At 40.6% G+C, this 20,905-nt stretch overlaps 2 protein-coding genes across 5 annotated transcripts in view; both read left to right on the top strand.

Annotated features, from left to right (window-relative positions):
• Positions 1-2,484, top strand: part of insra (insulin receptor a) — a 48,309-nt gene extending 45,825 nt beyond the window's left edge. Inside the window, exon 21 of the mRNA XM_041054490.1 lies at positions 176-2,484. Coding sequence (XP_040910424.1) covers positions 176-533 — 358 coding nt within the window. The 3' untranslated portion in view covers positions 534-2,484. The remainder of the gene's footprint in view (positions 1-175) is intronic.
• Positions 2,485-4,084: 1,600 nt separating this feature from the next.
• arhgef18a (rho/rac guanine nucleotide exchange factor (GEF) 18a) lies at positions 4,085-19,893 on the top strand. 4 transcript variants are annotated; one of them, XM_041055883.1, is made up of 22 exons: positions 4,115-4,244; positions 8,185-8,249; positions 8,672-8,743; positions 9,064-9,189; positions 9,614-9,709; positions 10,159-10,299; positions 10,744-10,994; positions 12,169-12,294; positions 12,649-12,766; positions 13,013-13,264; positions 14,426-14,502; positions 14,758-14,939; positions 15,150-15,205; positions 15,587-15,766; positions 16,018-16,080; positions 16,289-16,404; positions 16,499-16,564; positions 16,664-16,711; positions 16,883-17,359; positions 17,759-18,074; positions 18,453-18,557; positions 18,871-19,893. In XM_041055883.1, the coding sequence occupies exons 5-22, from the start codon at positions 9,619-9,621 to the stop codon at positions 19,026-19,028; spliced, it is 2,823 nt and encodes a 940-aa protein (XP_040911817.1). In that variant the 5' UTR covers positions 4,115-4,244; positions 8,185-8,249; positions 8,672-8,743; positions 9,064-9,189; positions 9,614-9,618; the 3' UTR covers positions 19,029-19,893. The 4 variants fall into 4 exon arrangements, with proteins under 4 accessions (XP_040911815.1, XP_040911817.1, XP_040911816.1 ...); XM_041055882.1 differs by lacking the exon at positions 8,672-8,743 and having other exon boundaries at positions 9,619-9,709; XM_041055884.1 differs by lacking the exon at positions 8,185-8,249 and having other exon boundaries at positions 4,126-4,244.
• The last annotated feature ends 1,012 nt before the right edge of the window (positions 19,894-20,905 follow it).

Below are 20,905 nucleotides of genomic sequence, written 5' to 3'. Positions count from 1 at the left end.
GACAAAACAGGACATTTGAAGACCTCAGCTTGGACATTTTTTGTGGTTTTCTGACTTTTTATAAAGCACACAACTGATTAATCCAAAAAATAAACTGCAACTTGCAACAGTGAACTAAAATTTAGACTTCAGTATCATTTAACCATGATCTCACTCTTTCTGAATCTTCACCCAGACACAACCTGATGCAGATGTGTTGGCAGTACAACCCCAAGATGCGTCCCACCTTCCAGGAGATCATCGAGATGCTGCGTGAGGACCTGCATCCTTCCTTCCAGGAGGTCTCCTTCTTCTACAGTGAGGAGAACAAGCCGCCCGAGAGCGAAGATTTTGACCTGGACATGGAAAACATGGAGAGCATCCCGCTGGACCCCTCGTCCTACTCCCAGAGGGAGCAGTGTTTGGACAGGGATGAAGCCTCCTCCATGGGCCTGAGGGGCAGTTACGAGGAGCACCACATCCCGTTCACACACATGAACGGGGGAAAGACCAACGGACGGATACTGGCCCTACCACGGTCCAGCCCCTCCTAACATACTATACACATCCCACGTAAAACACATTGAGGCTATAGATTTAAATATATTTTTGTCTTTTGTTGTCGTTTTATATAGATCACACTTTTATCACACTCTCTTCAGAAGACCCTCAGTGCAAATCTCAGGACCTTATTTTTCTCCTCAGATGCCACAAACACACACACTACAGAAAGTCCACTCACGGACGCCAGAAGACACTTTTTTTGTATTTAAGGATGAATCTCCCACGCCTCTCTTGTCCATGATTGTAGTTTATATACTGTATATATATATTGCCAAGTTTGTGCTAGACTGGGTGGATAATGGATTCAACTGTGAAACAAACTCTTGACAAACAAGAAGGCTGCTAAACCCACTTGTCCCTCCCTGAGTCCAGACTGTATCCCTCCCCCCAATTCATCAAAAGGGTTCATCCCCGGGTTGCTAAGTTTTGAGAAAAAAAAAAAAGTGCCCTTCTATTTTGTCTGTGGCCTACATCAGTTGTCATGGAACTGTGTCTGAATCTTTGTATGCAAGTGGATGACGAACTGAAAATGAAAGACTTTGGGAACTCTGTGTTGGACGGTCGAAGACTGTCCATCCTCGAACAAACTCTTATCCACTGGAGAAGCTGGTTGAAGTGGCTTACCTCCTCACACTCTGCAGTATTCCACAATGGCTCACAGGATAAACACAGGACTTTTTTTTTTTTTTTTTATCTGTCTTTCTGTTCCCCCCCCCCTTTTTTTTTCCTTTTTTGAGTTTTCACATTTACAGCTGAAGGATATTTAAACTGTTTTCAAAAACATGTTGGCGAACGAGTTCCTCAGATTGACCAATAGCTGCTTCTTTGGTATATTTTAGTGGGTATAGAAGATAAAATATATAAATATATATATAAATATATTATTGATGTTTTTGTACATAGCTGATATGTTGTCATTCTTGAGGTATTTCCGGTCATAGAAAGTGTTTTTACATGTTAGTCTCTTATGTTTATTTTTTCTAATCCAGAAAATCATATTAATTAGCTTTTTTTGGACTCATGATCAACCAACAGCACTTGGTCTTTTTGCTATGCGATGCCTGAGAGAAGAAGCATTTGGCGTCTTCAGCTTAAGATGTCTGCCCATCATATCAAGATCAAATAAAATAGTGCTGTAAATAATGCAGCAAGGTGCATTCATGAAGAGGCTCTGGCAGTGCTTCTGTTATTTCTTCACTGAACACCGAGTTTTCTATGTGTACATAGAGGGATGCTGTGGTTTTATCTCATTGATTAGAGCATGGAGAGGCAGGGGTTTGTTTCAAACAGAGCCAGCCATGCACAAATGCGATATACACACATTCAAGTCAGTTTAAATGCAAAGCAGGGCTCGGCTGATGTGACATTTTTGAAGCCAGTACAGATTTTGATGTTTGATCGTTTACTAGCTGCAGTAGACGTGAGTTTGACTCCATAACCAAATCTGAACTCCAAGAGCACTGCTGTAGTGCAATGGCGTCACCTACTGGACAACAATGAAACGTAAACTACCCTGAATGTGATCACATACTGTCAGTGCAGTACTTGGTGCACCAAACTATCACTGATGCAGTCTGATACACCAGACCTGCAGAAAATCCTGCTTCATGAAAGTTACAGTTTTCAGATGTTGAGGATTTTTGAAGATGTAGGTTTTGGTGCTGTTCAGCTGTATTGTGTTATACAGAGAGGTGTTTCTACTTTTTAGTAGAAACATTCAATGATATAAATGGCGTGGTCCAAATTATAAAAACACCTGTCAATGTCACGTATTACATGTATTCAACATCATAATATTGAATCAACTCCTCCCTGAAACAGTTCGTCTGCTGCCAATATTCAAACCAGTTTGAGAAGTTTCCCATCACCTGTTGCTCTCTGATACATCTCAGTGTGTTCAGATGACGAAATACATCCTGTATTTAATATGAACTGATTAAAGTAATTTGGATTCCACTGAACGGGTTCATATCAGAACAACTAGGACTAAAGCACTTCATATTTAAACCCTGTCATTTCACAGAAAACCAAACATTCTCAGCACCAGGTGTCCACTCTGTAGTTGTTCTGGAGCTTTTGACTATTGTTCTTTGAGCTTTTTGACAACCCCAGAAGATGGAGTCGCCAATTCTAAATCTGCACTTTTCTGTGCACTTAAAGGACTTATTGTCCATGTTCTCTTGAAGGTTGAGATTGAAGATCTTGGAAACAAAAGTTGACAAAACATTCCTACTCCACACTTTTCACTCCTGTCTTCCTAAGTACATTTACTCAAATACTGTACTTGAGTACAATTTTTAGGTACTTTTACTTGATTTTTTTTTTGCTATTTTATACTTAAATTTCACTAGATTTCAGAGTGAAAATTTGTACTTCAGGACATTTATCTGATAGATTTAGTTAGAAATTAAGATTTTACAAGATAGAGATCAATTTAGGAAATACAACACACTGTTAAAGATTAACCCAGTAATTTCCAACCTTTTGGCTTGTGATCCTTCACAACCCCCATCAAATTTAGTGACCCTTTGGGGGGCCTAACCCTTAGGTTGGGAACCACTGAACTAAACCCAATTGTGCATGAATTAGCTAAAACTTGCTCCAACTCTAGCTGCTACAACAAGTATTTTAATTATATTTAACTACATTTTTCTGATTATACATGAATGAAAATGAAAGAGGTTACAGTCATGATCACACTACAGTGACTGACACAGTTATGCAATAACAGTGGTTAGTTTCATTATCTCCCAGTGGAAAAATGTAACTAAGTACATTTACACAAGTACTATACTTAAGTACAATTTTGATGTACTTTACATGAGCCTAAAGATTCTGATTATTAATATAAAATATAATCAACAAATTAATTAAGATGTATTGTTATAGATGAAACTAACCAGCAGCATAAGAAGTAGTTACTTAATTAGTTAATTACTCTGAAATACAAAGTACAATGAGTCCTTTTACTTTTGTTGTTTAAGTGGATTTTGCTGCTAATACTTCTGTACTTCCACTCAAGTATAATTTTAAATGCAAGACCTTTCCTTGTAACAGAATATTTCTACACTTTCATTTTCACGTGACCAGCCCCTTTAGTATAAAGCTGAATGGTAGCTAACCACTTACACGCCCTTAAACCAGTTCAGTTTGCCTTACAAGCAAGAACGCCCGGCGAAAATTAAATTATAAGAAATTTTCTAAGACAAATATCACCTGGTCCCGTGTAGTTGCCCAAACAAATAAAAGCTGTTTATGTTTACATAAAGAAAGAAATAAAGCATCTCAGTTTTCACGCCAACTCGTTTCCTGGACCATTAAAAATCAAACTGCTGATTAATCGGTGCCAAATAACTGCAGTATTGCAGTGCAGGGTCATGCTGTCAGAAACATATCGTGTCATTTTAAAGGCAGTGCTCGAAGAGTCCTGAAAGTCTCGTTTGAATGTGTTGAAATGATTCCCACAATGCTTAGAGAGGGAAGGAGGGCTCATCCAGAAGAGGCTGGGATTTGTTTTTTAAACACCCCCTCCCCTCCCCTCAATTTTTATCTAATTGTGCACTTGTTCCTCCTGAGACGTCCTCGCTGTCTCTCCGTCTCAGTGGAAGCTAATGAGACACTTTGCCTGGGATTAAACACTAAGTTCTCATTTGCCACCGATGCGCCCTGCCTCTGCAGCTGCTGATTTATTTCAACACCAGGTACGATAAAAGTTTTTTTTAAAATGAATTGCTCTTGTTGGGAAACGTATGGGACGAGTTGCTAAACAACCTCTGGTTATCGCTTTTGTATAAAACATACGAATCGTTAATGGAGAGTTAAACATAGGTCGCGACCGTGGGAACAGCTGTTTCCAAAGTTTAATTAACTCGACATGACCTGGAATAATGACATGAATTCTTCTTTTTTTTCTCTTTATTTTACGTCTTAATTTTGACGTTGAACAAGTGAACTGAAAGTTACAGCCGGTGTCCCGTAATTTGCCGTCGCTGTCGTTGTCGGTTTGGTGGGTATTAGCTTAAGTGGCGTTAGCCTTCACCTACCAAATCTCCATATGCAAAGTAAACGCGGGGACACATGTAGGTAGTTAATGAGTAGTCACCTGCAGCCGCTCCTGTTTCGACTCTTTACACCTGTTTGTTTTATACCCTGATACTCCAGACTGCTCCAAAGCACCTGTTTCTGTTGATTTAGCCTGCCGTAACTTACTTCAGTGGGAATGACTCCAGGTCAGTTGCTCTCACCTAGCACAAGGGCATTCTTCACATTCCCATAAAAAAAACACCACCAATGGAAATGTCGTCAAACCTCTTTTATTTTTAACGACTTGCAAAATTCCCCCTAAATGAGAAATTACAGTGTTTTTTTTTGCGATGTGTGTTAAGGGAACTGTAAAAATCACCTGACCGTTTCCCAATTGGAGCGTCAGGCAATGGGAAGCGAAGTCAGGCGTTATGGTAGACTACGCGGAGTGATACGAAACTTTAACGGTTAAAACCGTTAGTAACAAAAAGTAGAACGCTGTTATTTACGCGGAGAGATATGAAACCTTAACAATTAAAGATTCCACAAAAAATAGAGCGGATATATGATATACAGAGAATTGTATGTAAAGCTTAACCGTCAAAATTGCTGCTGTAGCTTATATAAAAAAAAGGACTATTGTCAAGAAAGAAATTTTCTGAAGAAAACCTACTTGTGGTCATTGCTCAAAATTTGCACTTAAAACGCAGAATAGTGAAATCTAGGATTATGGATCATGGATTGTTTACTCTGTGTGAAGTGACTGCTCTGTTTAAAGACACAAATAATCACAAAGATATGCAAAGCCATCTCAAAGAGAGCCAAAAACAAACACAAACATATGTAAAGTGACCACAGTGTAATACAAAACAACCACAGAAATGCTAAATAACCACGAAGAGACACAAGCCAAACACAGATGCAAAAACACCTCAGAGATGACAAATGATGATTAAAAAGACACCAGATGACCACAATGGGACAGTAAATGACCAAAAAGAGAGGAAAAACAACCAGAAAGTGTCACGGTCCGACCTAGGAGGGCCTTTTACCGGTCTGTACCCAGGGACCCGTTTTCCCATCATCCGCCCATGATTGAAGTTGAAGAGGAGGTCGAAATACAATTACTGAAAGAAGATGTAAGTGCTGAAATAAGTTTAAGAAGGCGTGGGACCTTAAAGGGTTTTAATTATAAGCTGAAGTAAAAGCATTAAAAGGAGTTGAGATGTCAGTTGAGACAGTGATGACTAAGAGCAGATTCAGTTTTTATCTGAGAGTGAGGACTAAGTAAAGCTAAGATTCACCTGCTCATACTGACCAAAACACATTGGCATGCGTTTACGGCACACTAAAGATAAAAACACAGCCGGTATCTGGAAGTTAATAAGTAAACTGCGTGTCAGGGTTGGTGCAGGTGACTGCAGCATAGAAAGTGCAAGAAATATCTGTTGAAGTAAGGAAGGACAAATTTCGATCATCTGTTTTTTTCCTGTTATTGATAAATTCTACCTCTGTGATGATGTGAAACAAATACAGCCTCCTGGGTTTATTCCAAACAAGATTAACGCAGGTCACTGGTTTCTAGGTGTCAGCTTTTATGGCCTCTTCATCCTAATGGGTATAGTTTCACAGTTGTTAATCTTCATTGGCCTGGTTGAGAGAAAACCATCAGGTCATTTTATACTTTGTCTTGTCATGACAGAACATCAGCAACTCTCACTCTTTTTTAATAGTTTTGTGGTCAGAGTAATTAGGGCCCATGTCTTCTTCAGAGAAGCTACTTTCCACAAACACAGCATTTAGCAGTTTTTTCCCCTAACTCTCAGTCGTCAGCAGGATACTTGGCAGACCCGTTGGTCTTGTTTTGTCTCTTCAGGGAATGACCTGTATTTCGTGCTGCTCTGTTCCTCCTCCCACCCACTGTGAATCATTTCAGGTGTGGCAGCCACTCACAACAAGAGGCTGATCCATACAATCACACTATGGCTAATAACATACCATGAAGCTTAGAAACAAGTCTTTAAAGAAAGTAATATGATACTTAGGAAAAAGTGCTCAAGCAGGTGGTTCTGTACAGTTTGTTGTTGTTTGCATGCCGAGGACGTTTGTTGATCTTAAATGTATCATATAGTACTCGGAAACAAATGTATGTATAGAAAATACTTTTACATGATTAAGTTTTTATTATTTCTATCCCCCAAATCAGAGAAGAGTATCATATGATTTCTTTGGCAGAGTATTGTAATACAAACTAGGACATTGTGGTTATCCTCCTAATTCTCTTTTCAGAACACTGTTTAAATTTAACATAGGCAACCAACAATTATTTGTACAAATAACTGATAATTAATTTTGTCTGTAAAATGGCAGAAAAAAAGCCACATTCGAGAAGCTAAAATTGCATGTCAGGCATTTTTTAACTGTAGGTGGCATAGTGGATGACCATGTCAGTCTGTGCACCACCACGTTGGTGACCTTTTGTAGACATTCGTCATTTATGTTCCCCCCAGCATCCGTTGTTATAACTTTGGCGAGCACTTAAGTCTAACAGACACCATCATTTTTGTGCAGAAGCCCAAAAATAATGTACCCAAAATAAAAAAAAGTTACTGTTCTTCAACCCTTTTGATTACAGTTCGTGCTCAAGTGTCCTTCAGGAAGTGAACAGATGCGCAACCTTGTTGCTTTGGCCATCTTCTTCTGCAAAGCACAACACGACACTCAGTCATATGAAAATGGTGTTTGTAGTGTCAGGTTTCAGTTTCTGATTTTATTTAGCATTTAGTCTTTCAGCCTAAAAGGCAGTCTTATTTGAATAGCATTGTTTTCAAAGAGCAATTCAGAATTTTGAGGTGCACCACATTATTTATCTGTGTTTTTAGGGTTAATTTTTCAGGACACAAACACAGCATTGTATATGATGTAGTGTGCCACAGACACTGATGCCGAGGTTTCTGCAGCAAGTGTCATGTGTGTCAAACAGGTGAGCCAGAGGCTAGCAGGGGAGCTCCTGTGTGAGTTTGTGTCACAACGTCTTTAGTCAAACAATCATGTGTGTGTTTTAGGTGTGTCTGACTTTAAACAACTGCTGCTTTTCTTCTAAAACTCTCTCTCTGCTTATATATAAGGACAATGGAGTTTGTAGCCACAAAGCCACCATTTTAGCTATTGTATTTTCCATGTTTATAGCTCCTGTCTTTTTAGGTTTAAACATTTTCTTTCTTGCATTGTTTAAGTTTTATTTGTTGAGTGTGATTTTATGTTACTACCCACACCCACATCCTCCATTTGTCAGATTTTCCACAAGCGTTGCTACTGCTGCTACTGCTGAATCAGGTGGAAGCTTTACACACAACTGTTGATCAGTCTCATTGACCTTCAACAGCCCATTAGCATGTGCACACATGCAGATGTTCATGGACACAGCCAGCAAGGTCACCGTGGACCACTGCAGTAAAACTGGGACACACTCTGCTCTCTGTCAGAGTTGGCACCAAATTCAATCAGACTGCGACCTAGCAGCATCCAATGCCAGTTGGTATCTGCATTTTCCTCTTTCGTCTTTATCCACTGGCTTAATAGGATTTTTCCCCTTTGTGTTTTTTTTTTTTTTTTCAGTGTCACGAGGAAGCTGTGGAAGACATATCACGGAAAACAAAAAACCAGACCTCTATACGGAAATGGTCAGTCATTCTGTCACAGACGAGGAGGAGATGATTGACTTTTAAAGTCATGCAAGAACATAGATATGAGGAACACTTTAGCTTTAAAAGTTAGATTTGAAAGGATGTGTCAATCACAGGATTATTATGGAGCCTGTTAACAGTTTCACAGCCCACTCTGCAGAAATGTGTATGTCAGAGTCCAGAGGAAAATGCTGAGTGGATAAGAGCCTGGTGACATGCAACTCATGTAACATCTCTTTAAAGTAGAATAGTAGAATTGTTGTGTCTTTGCCGAAGAGCTGTTCTGCCTTGAGCTGCACTGTCACATTTTGCCAAACCAGTTCCCTCTCTACAGAGCTGGATTAGTTTTGCAATTGCCTGTTGTTTGGCTTCAGCACCATGAAATGCACTGTCTCCTTATGCTCCTCTTTCTTTTGTAGGTAGTTGGTTCGTTTGAGGGCTTGTGAATCAGCAAAGCAGGGCTTTTTTTTTTTTGGCAACAAATAATAAAGGTATGTTTTTCATTTCCTGTTAAATAATAAACTCTTAATCATTGACATCCTCATTGCTTTTAATGTGACAATGGGCAATGATCTGTGAATTGACCTTCAGTGGTGATGTGTCGTGCTGTGTTAATGTTGTACAAAACTATGTTACCAAAATTAATGAGTCAAAGAAAATTGTAATTAAACTTGAATAAAACAAGTTATTGTAGTTTATGTTTTATACATAAAGTACATTCAGTCTTTAAGTCTTTATGTTTCTGCTTTTGCTACTCACAGACTCTTTCCCTCTCTCTGCTTCTCTGGTCGTTGTTCTTTCTTTCTCTCAGCACTGGGCAAAATGTTTCTCCCCCAGCCTCCAGTGGCCTCCCTGCCAGCTTCTTTATTCCAGGCATGAGTGTGACCCCCAAAAAATCCATTCAGCCTGCTTCCTCTTCTGGTCACACAACTTCCAGGTTGGTGAACATGTATTTTAAGAACTAATTTCTATCATGCACCTTTGTGCACAGGCCACATTCACAGTACAGCTGACAGTGCCTTAATTTAGTTTTTCCTCATACGTGAAGCTGAAATTCAAACCTAGTCACATGTTTTTCCAGGTTCATTCTGGGCCTGTTGTGTGGTATAAAATCTGACTCTGGGACATGTGATGTTTTTGCCTTTTCCTTGCGCCATCGTGGTTGTGTTTTACTTGGCATCAGATAGTTAAGATAAATCTTCCAAGTCTTGTGGCAACTTCTGTCTAGAGTTAAACAATAGCACTGAAGGCCTACGGCATTAGTCTGTGTTTTTGTGTGCGTGCATGTTTTTGCGCTGACATCACATTTTAATTTACCTGTTGAACCTTATCTGATCACATACCAACTAAATCTGGTCCAGTGCAGATGGATGACATCGATGGCCTGCGGTTGAGGCTGTCCACCGAGGACTCCGTGTCACTGGCTTCCTCCTTGGCTGAGCCTATCAACCTAGAAGGTGAGCTGGTCACTGTCAGCGGGGATGAGGAGCTGCTGAAAGCAGTTTAACTTCACTGTGAAAAACAGGTTATAGAAACCTCAATGTAGTTTTAATTTGAATGGTCTAGTCTTTATTTCTGTGAGGTTTAATCCTCTCCTATTAAATATTGTACAAAGGTACAATTTTATTCACTTCATTAAGAACATTAATTAATGGTCTTCAGAAATTTCTTTGCTTTGATTTGATTGTGTTTCTGTCGACTTAAACCATAAACCTCTGTTTTTGTAAGACCATGTCTAAAAACTGTCACTGTGTAAAGGAAATGTTTGCCGCAAAAGTAACACTGATTAAAAATAACCGGTACATGCCCAGTAATGAATCACTAAGACACACACACATATGACCACAAAGCACAAGCTTTGTTTGGGTGCTACAAGTCTTACCGTGACTCCCTATGTGTCATCCAGATTCCTATTATGCTCGGCTGCGAGGTGAGCTTGAGTCTGACGCCCAGAACCTGGAGGCAGAGTCCTGGAGTGTGGCTGTGGACCAGAATTACCTGAGAGCCCTGAACAAAGAGGCTGTTAAAAGACAAGATGTCATCTATGGTAGGCTGAACCAGCTAAGTCTCAGCTTAAATGTGTAACTGAAGTGAGTCTTACTCCTTCAGGATAATATGTCCAAAAAAAGAAACCAACACAAAATCCAGAAGTGAAATTGGGTTTTCAGTAATCATCTTAGGAAGTGTCCGTATGCACAGGCAGAACTTTCTCATGAGAGTCACGTGGTGAAAAAGATGAATCTTTGATGACTGATTGCTGAGAAGTTGTTGCACAATTGAAGCAGATATGACAATGCCTGTAATTATGATAATGATACATATTTACTCTAACTCAGAGGACCTTTTGATAGTAAACATTTATGCTATGATAATGAGTATAATGGCAACAGCAATTTTGTTTTGTGTAACAGGGAAAGTTCACCTGAGAGTATTTTCCTTCCTTCTCTTTCAGACGTGGTAATAAAAATATCCCTCTTTATCAATTTCCTAGAGTTGATCCAGACAGAGATGCACCATGTACGCACCTTAAAAATCCTTCTCCATGTCTACATGCATGAGTTGAGGCAGTCTCAGCTGATTGAGGAAGCCACGCTGGAGCGGCTCTTCCCTGGAGTGGAAGCCCTCCTCACTCTCCACCAGCACTTCCTCAACTGCCTCAAAACACGCCAGAACCAAAGTCGAGAGGAGGACAGCCCAAACAACTACCAGATCACACAGCTAGGGGATATTCTCATCTCTCAGGTAGGTTGGAGTAATTCTAAAGCCAACACAGGCTAGATTTTCACATAAGTAATTCCATTCAATCAATCTACAGTAATTGATCTTCTTATATCAGTAGGTTGTCAATGGAGAAGGGACATCCCAGGCCCTCTAATTAAAAGGAATAATTTGTGGAAGAATTTCTTTAAACATGCAGAGTTACAGAGGACATGTTTGAAGAAACAGTTCTTTCTTCAAATGAAAATATCATCGTCACTCACCTTCAGGTCAAAATGCCAGTAAAGTTTGTATGTAAACATAACTCACACAGAGTTACTTTTCCACGTACGCCCTCTTCAGAACAACTGAAGGCAATTGGAAGTTATTCTTCAGAGTTCCAGAAGGAATAACAAAGATCATGAATTTATTATAAACAGGTTGTTCAGCATTATCCAATTGTTCTTAAGACAAATTACTACATTATTTACATAATCACTGTCATTCCTGCATTAGGTTTTACATGCACATTTTAACTAAAACTGTTGCTTTCATCTAGGCCTGCAGGACTACAGTTTAGAATGTATATTAGCAGCTCCTCCTAAATGCTATGTTTACATTCCTACTCACAGGTCTACAACAAACGGTCTGAATGTAGCTAACTTCACCAGTAATTCAGCTGGATTAAGTGACAGAACATTGATACTTGTGAAACACAATGTGAAGGTGACCTTCACATTATGTTTTGTAAATAAGATGTACACTAGGCACACTACAGAATAATTTCTACCATTGCCCCCAGGTGCTTAGTACCTGTTGTTACAGCCCAACATTGTTAATATTGTGATGGCACAAATGCAAGAAAAGGTCTGAGAATCAGCTTAACAATTATCTAAACTATTGGCTGTAAGTATAAATAGTTATTGTAAACCCCTTTTTTTCTGCTTAGTGACAAATCACTCTTTATATAGTATATTCATCCACATCACTCCACCCTTGTCACTCTCTTTGCATGCACTGACTGAGTGTACAGGTGTCCATAGGAATGGCTGGTATGTCTGAAACACTCTGTAAGGGACTAGAGTTGGGTGTGTTTGCCCAGGAATGATGCTGTGTCTCTGGGAAACATCTTTACCGCTGTGTGCAGAGCTTTCTGTTGGGAATCATCGCCTTTGCTTATGTGTTTTTATTTGAATTTAATGTTTTTGTTTGATGATAGTTTTCCGATGAAATGGGAGAAGAAATGATGATAGAGTACGGTGTTTTCTGCAGCCATCAGAAGGAAGCCGTCAGCTTCTACAAAGAGCAACTGCAGAACAACAAGAAGCTGCAGGGTTTTATTAGGGTAAGTAAACCTACACTTGCTGATCACTTTATGTACATGGTTGTGATACTCTTCAAGGCACAGTGAGGCCTGTGGTTTTGTTTTTATTAGTGAGAAAATGCACTGGAGCTGGCAGAAAGAGTGCATGACCTTTCACAAACAGTGATTCTATAAAGAATGAAAAATCTACCAGCAAAGCTAGTCTGTGATTCTCAACCTCAAATAGCAAACTGTTGAAAGGAAAATGGCAAGAATAATGCCGGGTGACTGATTCATTACAAACTGGTACATAAATAATGGAACAGCACAGCAATCCAGCCATTAGTGTGGCATCAGTATCAAGTCTGTAAAAACAAATTTGTAATTTTTTAACAGAAATTAGGTCAGCTGCCTCTAGTGCGAAGGTTGGGAATCCCTGAATGTTTTTTGTTGGTGACTCAGCGCATCACAAAATACCCCGTCCTGGTGGAGCGAATCATCCAGAACACTGAAGGTAAAGTCTCACCACCCATCACGTGCCTGCCTTTCTACAAGCTGTTATAGTTGTTACAGTCTTTGCTCAGTGTTCGCTCAACTCATCACTAGATTGCAAACATTTGCAAAACTAAAATTACTACAATTAGTGTTTCAAACTACCGGTACTTCTTTTGAAACACAAATTCTAGCTGGGATGGTTCTGCGTATGAGATGCTTTCATGTATATAAATAAGTTCATTAATATATTTCATTCTCCCTACAGCTGACACAGACGAGTACAAGTATCTAGTACAGGGTTTGGCGCTCATCAAAGACACCATCTCCCAGGTGGACACTCAGGTCAGTGAATATGAGAAAGCTTCTCGTCTGAGGGAGATCATCCTGCGTCTGGAGCCAAAATCTCAGGGCCGCCTGAAGGACGGCCAGGTGTTCCGCAGAGAGGATCTGAATCAGGGAAACAGGACGCTGCTGCACGAAGGTGCAGTCACCTGGAAGTTCTCTGGTAGACAGAAAGGTTCGTGACAAGTTTATTGATATTATGGCTCAGTCAATGACCACTGCTCACTCGTATGTTGAATATTTTGTAACTGATATTCAGGTTTCTGAGGGTTTTCTTACTTTTTCCGTGCAACACAAGGAACATTTTTTATAGAGTTATCTGTATCTTCCAAACAACATAGCTCATTCACAACATTTCCTGATTTTATAAAGAGAATCATATTTCCTTCTGCATAAGAGATAATTCAATGACACTTATTACAGTGTAAGAAGACAGAACACAACACAGCTGATAGGTCTGAGTGCAGGTGTGTCCTAGAAGCCGAACATCCCCTGTTCAGTTCACTTTTGACTGTCCGATAAAGGCGAAATTGCAAACAAAGAAAATACTATCTGCGTGATCAACTTGTTCTGCTGTAGCCTTTCTGTAAATGTGACTTCATCTGCGGAGCGAAAAAACATGTCTGATGGATGTCTGTCCATCATCAAATGTGACATTTTAGATGCTGCTCGTCCAGTTTGAGAAAACATAGATTAATTAAACTTGAGAGAATTATGTTTAGGAAAGTAGACTTTCTTGCCAAAGTAAGAATTATATATTAAAGCTTGAAACTTTGGGAAAAAAAAACAAAAAAAAAAAAAACAGCAATGTGAAATCTCCCATAAATGTGGGCTGAGATCTGCTTTCATTATATTTCCCTTCTGATGCAGGTCTTTACATGAATTTGTCACCTGTCTTTTCATCATATAAAAACTCTACACAGTTTCTTTTTAAATTGCAGTAATGACTGTAAAGGGGTCACCAAAGGTCAAAATGTAAACTGAGGTGAGCGAGTCTGTTCACACTGCTCTCATTTCGATGACTCTTTGAGAGATGGTGCACCAAGTGAATTGATGGCTCAATGGATTACTGCAGGATGAAAGGGATGACGGGTTCTTCTTTCCTTTTGTGTTTTTTTTTTAAGGAGGTTCAGCTTCAGGGCACATTGCTTTTATGAAAGCCGAAATATTCAAAGAACCAGTGTAGCAGGATATTTTTATGTCATTACTGTCAAAGATGAACAGTCACACAAAGTGCAAGGCAGACGTCTCAAGTCCATCTTTTGTGGCAGCATGAATCAAAACATTAAGCAGTTGTGTTGCTTTGATGGTGAGCAGCATTAATCTTACCCTGCAGACATCCACGCTGTGCTGCTGTCAGACGTGCTCCTCCTCTTGCAAGAAAAAGATCAGAAGCTTGTGTTTGCTTCTGTGGTGAGTTCTGCCAAAACATTACTCTGTGTAGAGAGACAGTATCATGCACGTCCTACTGTATCATTTATATGCAAGTTTATTGATTTATTTATTTATTTTTGCCCTTGTCCAGTTTTTCATAATGTCGTCTTTCACTCACTCTCTCACATACTATGATGCTCCAAAGATGTTTACACTCAATAATATTATTATCATGCATGCTCCAGGACAGATCACAATAAATGCTTAAATAATAACCCCTGCTTTATCATGCAGGACAACAAACCACCAGTGATCTCCCTTCAGAGGCTGATAGTTAGGGAAGTGGCCCATGATGACAAAGCCATGTTCCTTATCTATGCCTGCACCTCCGGCTTCCCAGAAATGTACGAGATCCACACAGGCTCCAAAGAGGAACGCGTCAACTGGATGGCCCTCATACAAAAAGCTGTAGAACAGTAAGCCAAGTATTCCTAGGAGGAGAGTCTTTGCTAATACCACTGACGTCTGATGATACAAGAATGAAATAAGTGCAACACATCCCCTTCAAACAGTAACTCAGATTCCTCTAGCCTTATCAGAAGTGGGTGTGTAGACATTAAAAGAAAAACGTTTATCTAAAATATATAATAATAGACAATACTGAGTCAGATGTCTGTGTTATCCAGCTGTCCACAAGAGGAGGCGTACCATGAAGATAATGCTAAACTGCAGCAATATCAAGGTAAGCCTATGGAGGTTACTAATCCCTTATTAAATCACAAAACACACCGTCAGTGTGCAGATGGCCTTTGTTTTTCACAGGATGTTTTGTGGTGGTACTCTTTTTAGACAGGAAGATAAAATGTGGAAAACTGAATGTATCTCTTGGTCAACAAAAGAAATGTCCATGTCATTTACAAATGGGAAGAGATCAATGTGGGATTTGTTCTCCTTTTATAATGTTCATATGTATGCTCAGTCAACTTGAACATTTGTATTTGAAGCTTTTTAAAGTATCTGTAGTACATACTGTACTACCTGGTAGTGTTGGAGTCATAATGCATAATGCATACTGCATTTATTAAACACAGACATGTTGTTTATTTCATGCTGTTGATCTTAGATGCTCTGGAGAAGATGGATGACCAGATAATACTGAGTCTGACAAAGAAGCAGCAGATCTTTGCTGCTCTGTACAAGAGTGCGACAGACCAGGAAGCACCCCACCAGAGGCTGCTGCTCCGAGGAGACGCCACTGACCTCCTGCAGGGGGAAACGCTGCTCAAAGGAGCCATCATTGAGGGTACGTTTCTTCTCCGCTTTCAAGGGTTAGACTCAGTTTTGCAAATTCGTTTTTTTTATAGCTGGAATAATGAGGCAGTTTTCAGTATCAGTTATTTTCGCATGTTTTCATGTTTTGAATTCTGCACTCAGGTAAAAGTGAAATGTACTCAGTTCTGTTTTCCCTCAGAGCAAAGTCATGACTCAGAGAGCACTGATGATTTCTTTTAAGGAGGAGATTAAGGAGTTGTTTTTTTTTCCTTTTGTCTTCAGTGGAAAACCTGCTGAGCCTGTTCTTGTCACAGAGAAGAGACCCAGACCTTGAAATGGATGAGAGTAAGATGCAGGGGGAGCTGCTCAGTCTAGCAGACCGCTTCTGGGACTATAAGAATAATACTTCACTGCTTAAAACTCTCTGTATTTCACACAATCATGATATTCTTGGTGTTGGTTTTCTAAATTGAATACAATTTAACTGTCAGGTTGGACTGATAAGTAAATAAATTAAAAAAAAAAAAAAAAGACATCTTGCTTTGTGTATCAGATGGAGATGTAGCTGAGACGTCGGGCAGCAGCGAGGACAGTCCAGTGTGCGTCAGTAACACCACTAGCAATCCTGAGATCCAGGAAACGTTCTACTCTGAAGGCCTGGAACAGTCTGTGAGTGAGACAGGTGTAAAGGATCTAAACCTTATCTCCATCTGATGATAAAAATATGAAATATTTACATTGCTTAAACTAATTTTGGTTCAAGGCTGATGACGACAGACCCCCAGTGCCAAACTGCCACTCAGCCTCCAGTCATTTCCCTGGGGTAGAGGTAACCCTTCTTATATTTATTTTGTTAGTAACTTCTTCTTCTGTATTTATTCATGCAGAAACATTAATACCTGCCACTGCCACTTATTCCTCTGTTTAGGTGTGTGACAGGGTGATGATGATCGCAAAGAGACTCCACAGCTTATTGGTAATACACTGTAAACTGCTCTGAAGTCTGAATTTAAAGAATTTCTTCATTTTTTGCTTTTGGCTTTCTTCATGAAGCTAAATGTGTGATTGTCACTGGTTTTGTTCTACAAAAATAAGAAATTGTGTGTTTTCTTATGGTTTATCTATTTATCTATATATCAAAATGCAGGCAGTCATCGCACAGCAGGACAGCCATATTGAGCTGCAGCGCGCTTTTCAGTCGAACAGCCAGCAGCCCGCTCGTCACTACAACGTCTTGCTAGAGCAGGAGAGGCAGCGCAACTTGGAGAAGCAGAAGGAGGAACTTGCCAACTTTCACAAGCGGCAAGCTCAACATCAAGAGGAGCAGCAGCGCTGGGAGAAGGAGAGGGAGCGGCAGAGGATACAGATCGAGAGACTGGAGTCTCAGCTGCAACAGAGGGAAGAGGAATGTGGGAAGTGGGAGGAGAGGCTGAATGCGGAGAAGGCTGAGCTGGAGAGTCAGAAGGAAAGCTACCAGCAGGACCTGGAGAGGCTGAGGGAGTCCACAAAATCAGTGGAAAAGGAAAAAGAGCAGCTGACTCAGGAGAAGAAGCGATTGGAACAGTTGCAGGAGAAGTTAAAGTCAAAGTACCCAGGATTCTTCAACTATGAGGATCCTGCACAAGTGAGGAATGGGATAGGAATCTGAGTTTCACTGAGTATTTATCAATATCAATGACAGTATTGCGTATTTATCTGCCCGTCAGTTTTCTGTGCTTGCTAAAATTGAAAATACCTTGACAAGTTTCAGCATTTTATTTCACAAAGTACAATATGGTCAGGGAACAGCCAGTCAGAAAGGTCTCTGTGACAGAAATGGTTCTCGGCAGCTTCTAAAGCAAGATCATCAGAAGTAGGTTGAGCCTTGACATAATGTTAACACTTTTGATGAGGAACTCAACAGCAGCACTGACTGACAGTGCATTTTAAAAAGCTGAACAGGGGACATAAAATACATAATCAGAAAGAAGCACTATAGTCAGTATGAGTCAGTTTGAGCTGTGCATTTCCTCTTTCTCCTTAGTCCCGGAATCTCTCCAGTTACCTGTCGTTCAGGGGAAGCATAGTGAACGGAGGTGGGAATCTGACACCAAAGCCCAGCATCTTGCTCACCACCTCCGATCCCAAGGAAATTCCTCCAAAGGTTCCACCTCGCAAGGAGAGCATCAGCCCCCAGCCGGTCAAATCCGAGCTGCCCATCCACCTGATCAGCACCACCAACCAGGTGCACAAACCTCCTGTTGTGCAGCAGCAGATCCCCACCAAGCTGGCTACTCTGCCCAAAGGAAAGGAGAAGGGCTTCAAGTCGAAGGGGTCCCACCAGAGAACGCACAGTGCAGGTCAGGACACAGGCCTGTTAACATTATTCAGTCATATTTCAGTCAAGGGTTACGTGTTAAATCTTTGTGCATATTCACTTTGTTCTTGTTTATTTCTAATTCGCTTCAGAAATAAAAACAGGTCTTTGCCATCCATCCATTTGAACTATACATTAAATATACAAACAAAAACACAAAAAATTCCTTCATTTGTTGGTCCCAAACATTTAGCTTCACCTAAACTTTTCGGAAACATTGTTTGCCATCAGAGGGCCAGTTGTTAGCAAATCAGTCCTCAGACTCAAATGCCTTCAAATTCTGGTTTGTGTGTATCTTACATAGTAACGTACAATTTGTACAAACTGCTTCAAAAATGAAACTTTGTCTTTCCACATCCAGCCTCTATAGATGTGAACCAAGTGCTGCCCATCCGAGTGACGGGGAAAGAAGGAGGCAGTCTGAGAGCCAAGAGGAACAAGAGTCCTCAAAGAATCTACCAGCCAGGTACAGACCAACACAGACAACTTGCCACTCACTCCGTCAGATTTTTATCCTATATGAGATCACGTTATCTGAATCGATAATCTAATGAAAGTGATGCAAAATGATCTGTATCTGTTTTGTTTTCTTTGAAAGTGGGGACACTACACTGATGTGACAGTCTTAGCTGTGCTTGTATCTATTATAGATCATTATCAGTATAAACTGTTCTTGCAGTACAGAGATGGGAGGAGAGAACTGTCAGATGTTGCTGTAATTTCACAGGCACCTACTGTAGCTCCATTTATTTATCTACTTGTTTTTATTCTCCCTTCAGATACCTTCAAACCACCAGGATCTGGCCACGGTGTGAAAATGTCTCAGTCCTTCAGCACACACAAGAGGAGCAGTAGCGATGCTGCTCCACCAGCACCACCCCCTTTCCCCAAAGATGTTCTCGAAAAGGGCAAACAAGAGAAGGTAATATTTCTTTAATCATAAACTACACACTGGAGTTTGGATGAGGCCCTGACCAGCACAAAGACTTAAACACACTCCAAAGACTGATGGAGCTGTGAAAAGACATTGCACATGACTTCATGGCATCCATGTGTGTCCAGTATGAAGAGGCCACTCTCTGTTAATGTACTTTAACACAGGGTGTTAAAGTAAAGCATGGGCTGTTGAAATCAGCTGAAAAAAGCAGAGTGTTTGACATGTTTTACAAGAAAATTTTTAAACATTTGGGAAAAGATAATGTTTTAAGATTTTTTTTTTCCTAAGAAGTTCCTTTTTTATGCTTCTCATTTTAAATGAAAGTGCGCTCATGTCTCGTATGCTTCCTTTTTAATTTAACAAATGATAAATATGGTCTGAGGAAGCTATAGATTTGCAAGTTTACGTCAGTTTAGATATGAACTGCCAAGCACATAATTTTGTATCTCAGTGAATCAGATCAGCTACTATAAACCTGCTTTTAAGATTTTGTAGAAGAAACGAGAGTCTTGCTGTAAACCTATTGTTTCTTAATATTATCAAAAGTGAAGAATGAGCAGTTCAGGTTAATCTGTGGAGGCTGTTTGTGCACTTCCTGACTGGACACAGTGACAGTCCACAACACAGCACAGGATCGGTAGGATTGTTTGTTAACAGCCAGACAGCTGCTGAAGCATTTATGAGAATTGTTTCTGAGTGACATTCCCTGCTAAATAATGTCCTTATGTAATTTAACATTTAATATTACGTTGATGATTTTCTCTGGTAGAGACACATTGACCACTGTCACCTCATGCATGGTTCCATGTAAAATATCTTCCAAATCCCAACTAATGGGTCATGGAATAAAAAGATGGTTGACTTTACAGCCTTGAGTGTTTTGTGGATGACTTCAATACCTCAATACTTTGAGATGGCGGCGCACACAGTTGCAGCGGCTCAGTGTTTCACCGGTAGATGCGTTGTATGGCTGTTTTTGTACGTGTTTCTGTGTACGTTTTTGTGTACGATATGTCGGGCGAATAACATCTACAGCCGGCATGATCTCCTTAAGATCGGAGTATGTTACGAACGGCGCGTAACAAGCGAGTTTCTCCGCACACACAAGATTCCGGTGGAGTTAGCGAGGAGCCCCGGCTCCCCATGGATTACCATCCCAGCAGGAAGGAGGCGCAGGCGGCGCAGAGAAAGGAGGCAAAAGCGAGGCTGCAGGGCCGGCGGACTAGCCAGGCTACGGAGGCAGCCATTCAAACCACCGCTTCCCAGCCTGTTTCTCACGAACGCCAGATCCCTCGCGAACAAAATGGATGAATTGAGGCTACAGACTGCAGCGAACAACACCGTGAAGGATGCGTGCATTCTGCTTATCACGGAGACCTGGCTTCACACATCCATCCCGGATTCTGCCATTGAGCTAGCAGGCTACACCACGCAGCGCCATGACAGAACAGTAGACTCCGGTAAGAGCAGAGGAGGGGGGCTCTGTGTTTACGTGAACAACAGCTGGTGCACCAACACAGTGACGGTAGACAGTCATTGCTCTCCAGATTTAGAGTATCTGACTGTTAAATGCAGGCCCATCTATCTACCAAGGGAGTTCACTGTGATCATGATTACGGCTGTTTATATTCCACCGGATGCCAATGCTAGCTCAGCTATCGGACTTTTGCATGCCAGCATTACCAACAAGCAGAGTATGTATCCTGATGCTGTGAATATCGTAGCAGGGGATTTTAATCATGCGGACTTAAAGGCAGTACTCCCTAAATTCCACCAGCATGTTCATTGTGCTACAAGGGGAGATAACACCCTAGACAAGGTATACTCTAACATCAAACTGGGCTACAGGGCCAGACCACTACCACACCTGGGCCAGT

This window comes from Toxotes jaculatrix, chromosome 14, assembly GCF_017976425.1.
Source record: "Toxotes jaculatrix isolate fToxJac2 chromosome 14, fToxJac2.pri, whole genome shotgun sequence".
Lineage (NCBI taxonomy): Eukaryota > Metazoa > Chordata > Actinopteri > Toxotidae > Toxotes > Toxotes jaculatrix.
This window is presented reverse-complemented; position numbering and strand designations above follow the sequence as displayed.

Excerpts from the sequence above, each read along its gene's own strand:
- arhgef18a (XM_041055881.1), top strand. The coding sequence starts at position 4,203 with ATGCGCCCTGCCTCTGCAGCTGCTGATTTATTTCAACACCAG. Across the intron at positions 4,245-9,063 it reads CTGATTTATTTCAACACCAG|CACTGGGCAAAATGTTTCTC; the intron begins GTACGATAAAAG and ends TCTTTCTCTCAG. Across the intron at positions 15,767-16,017 it reads CAAAGGAGCCATCATTGAGG|TGGAAAACCTGCTGAGCCTG; the intron begins GTACGTTTCTTC and ends TTTTGTCTTCAG.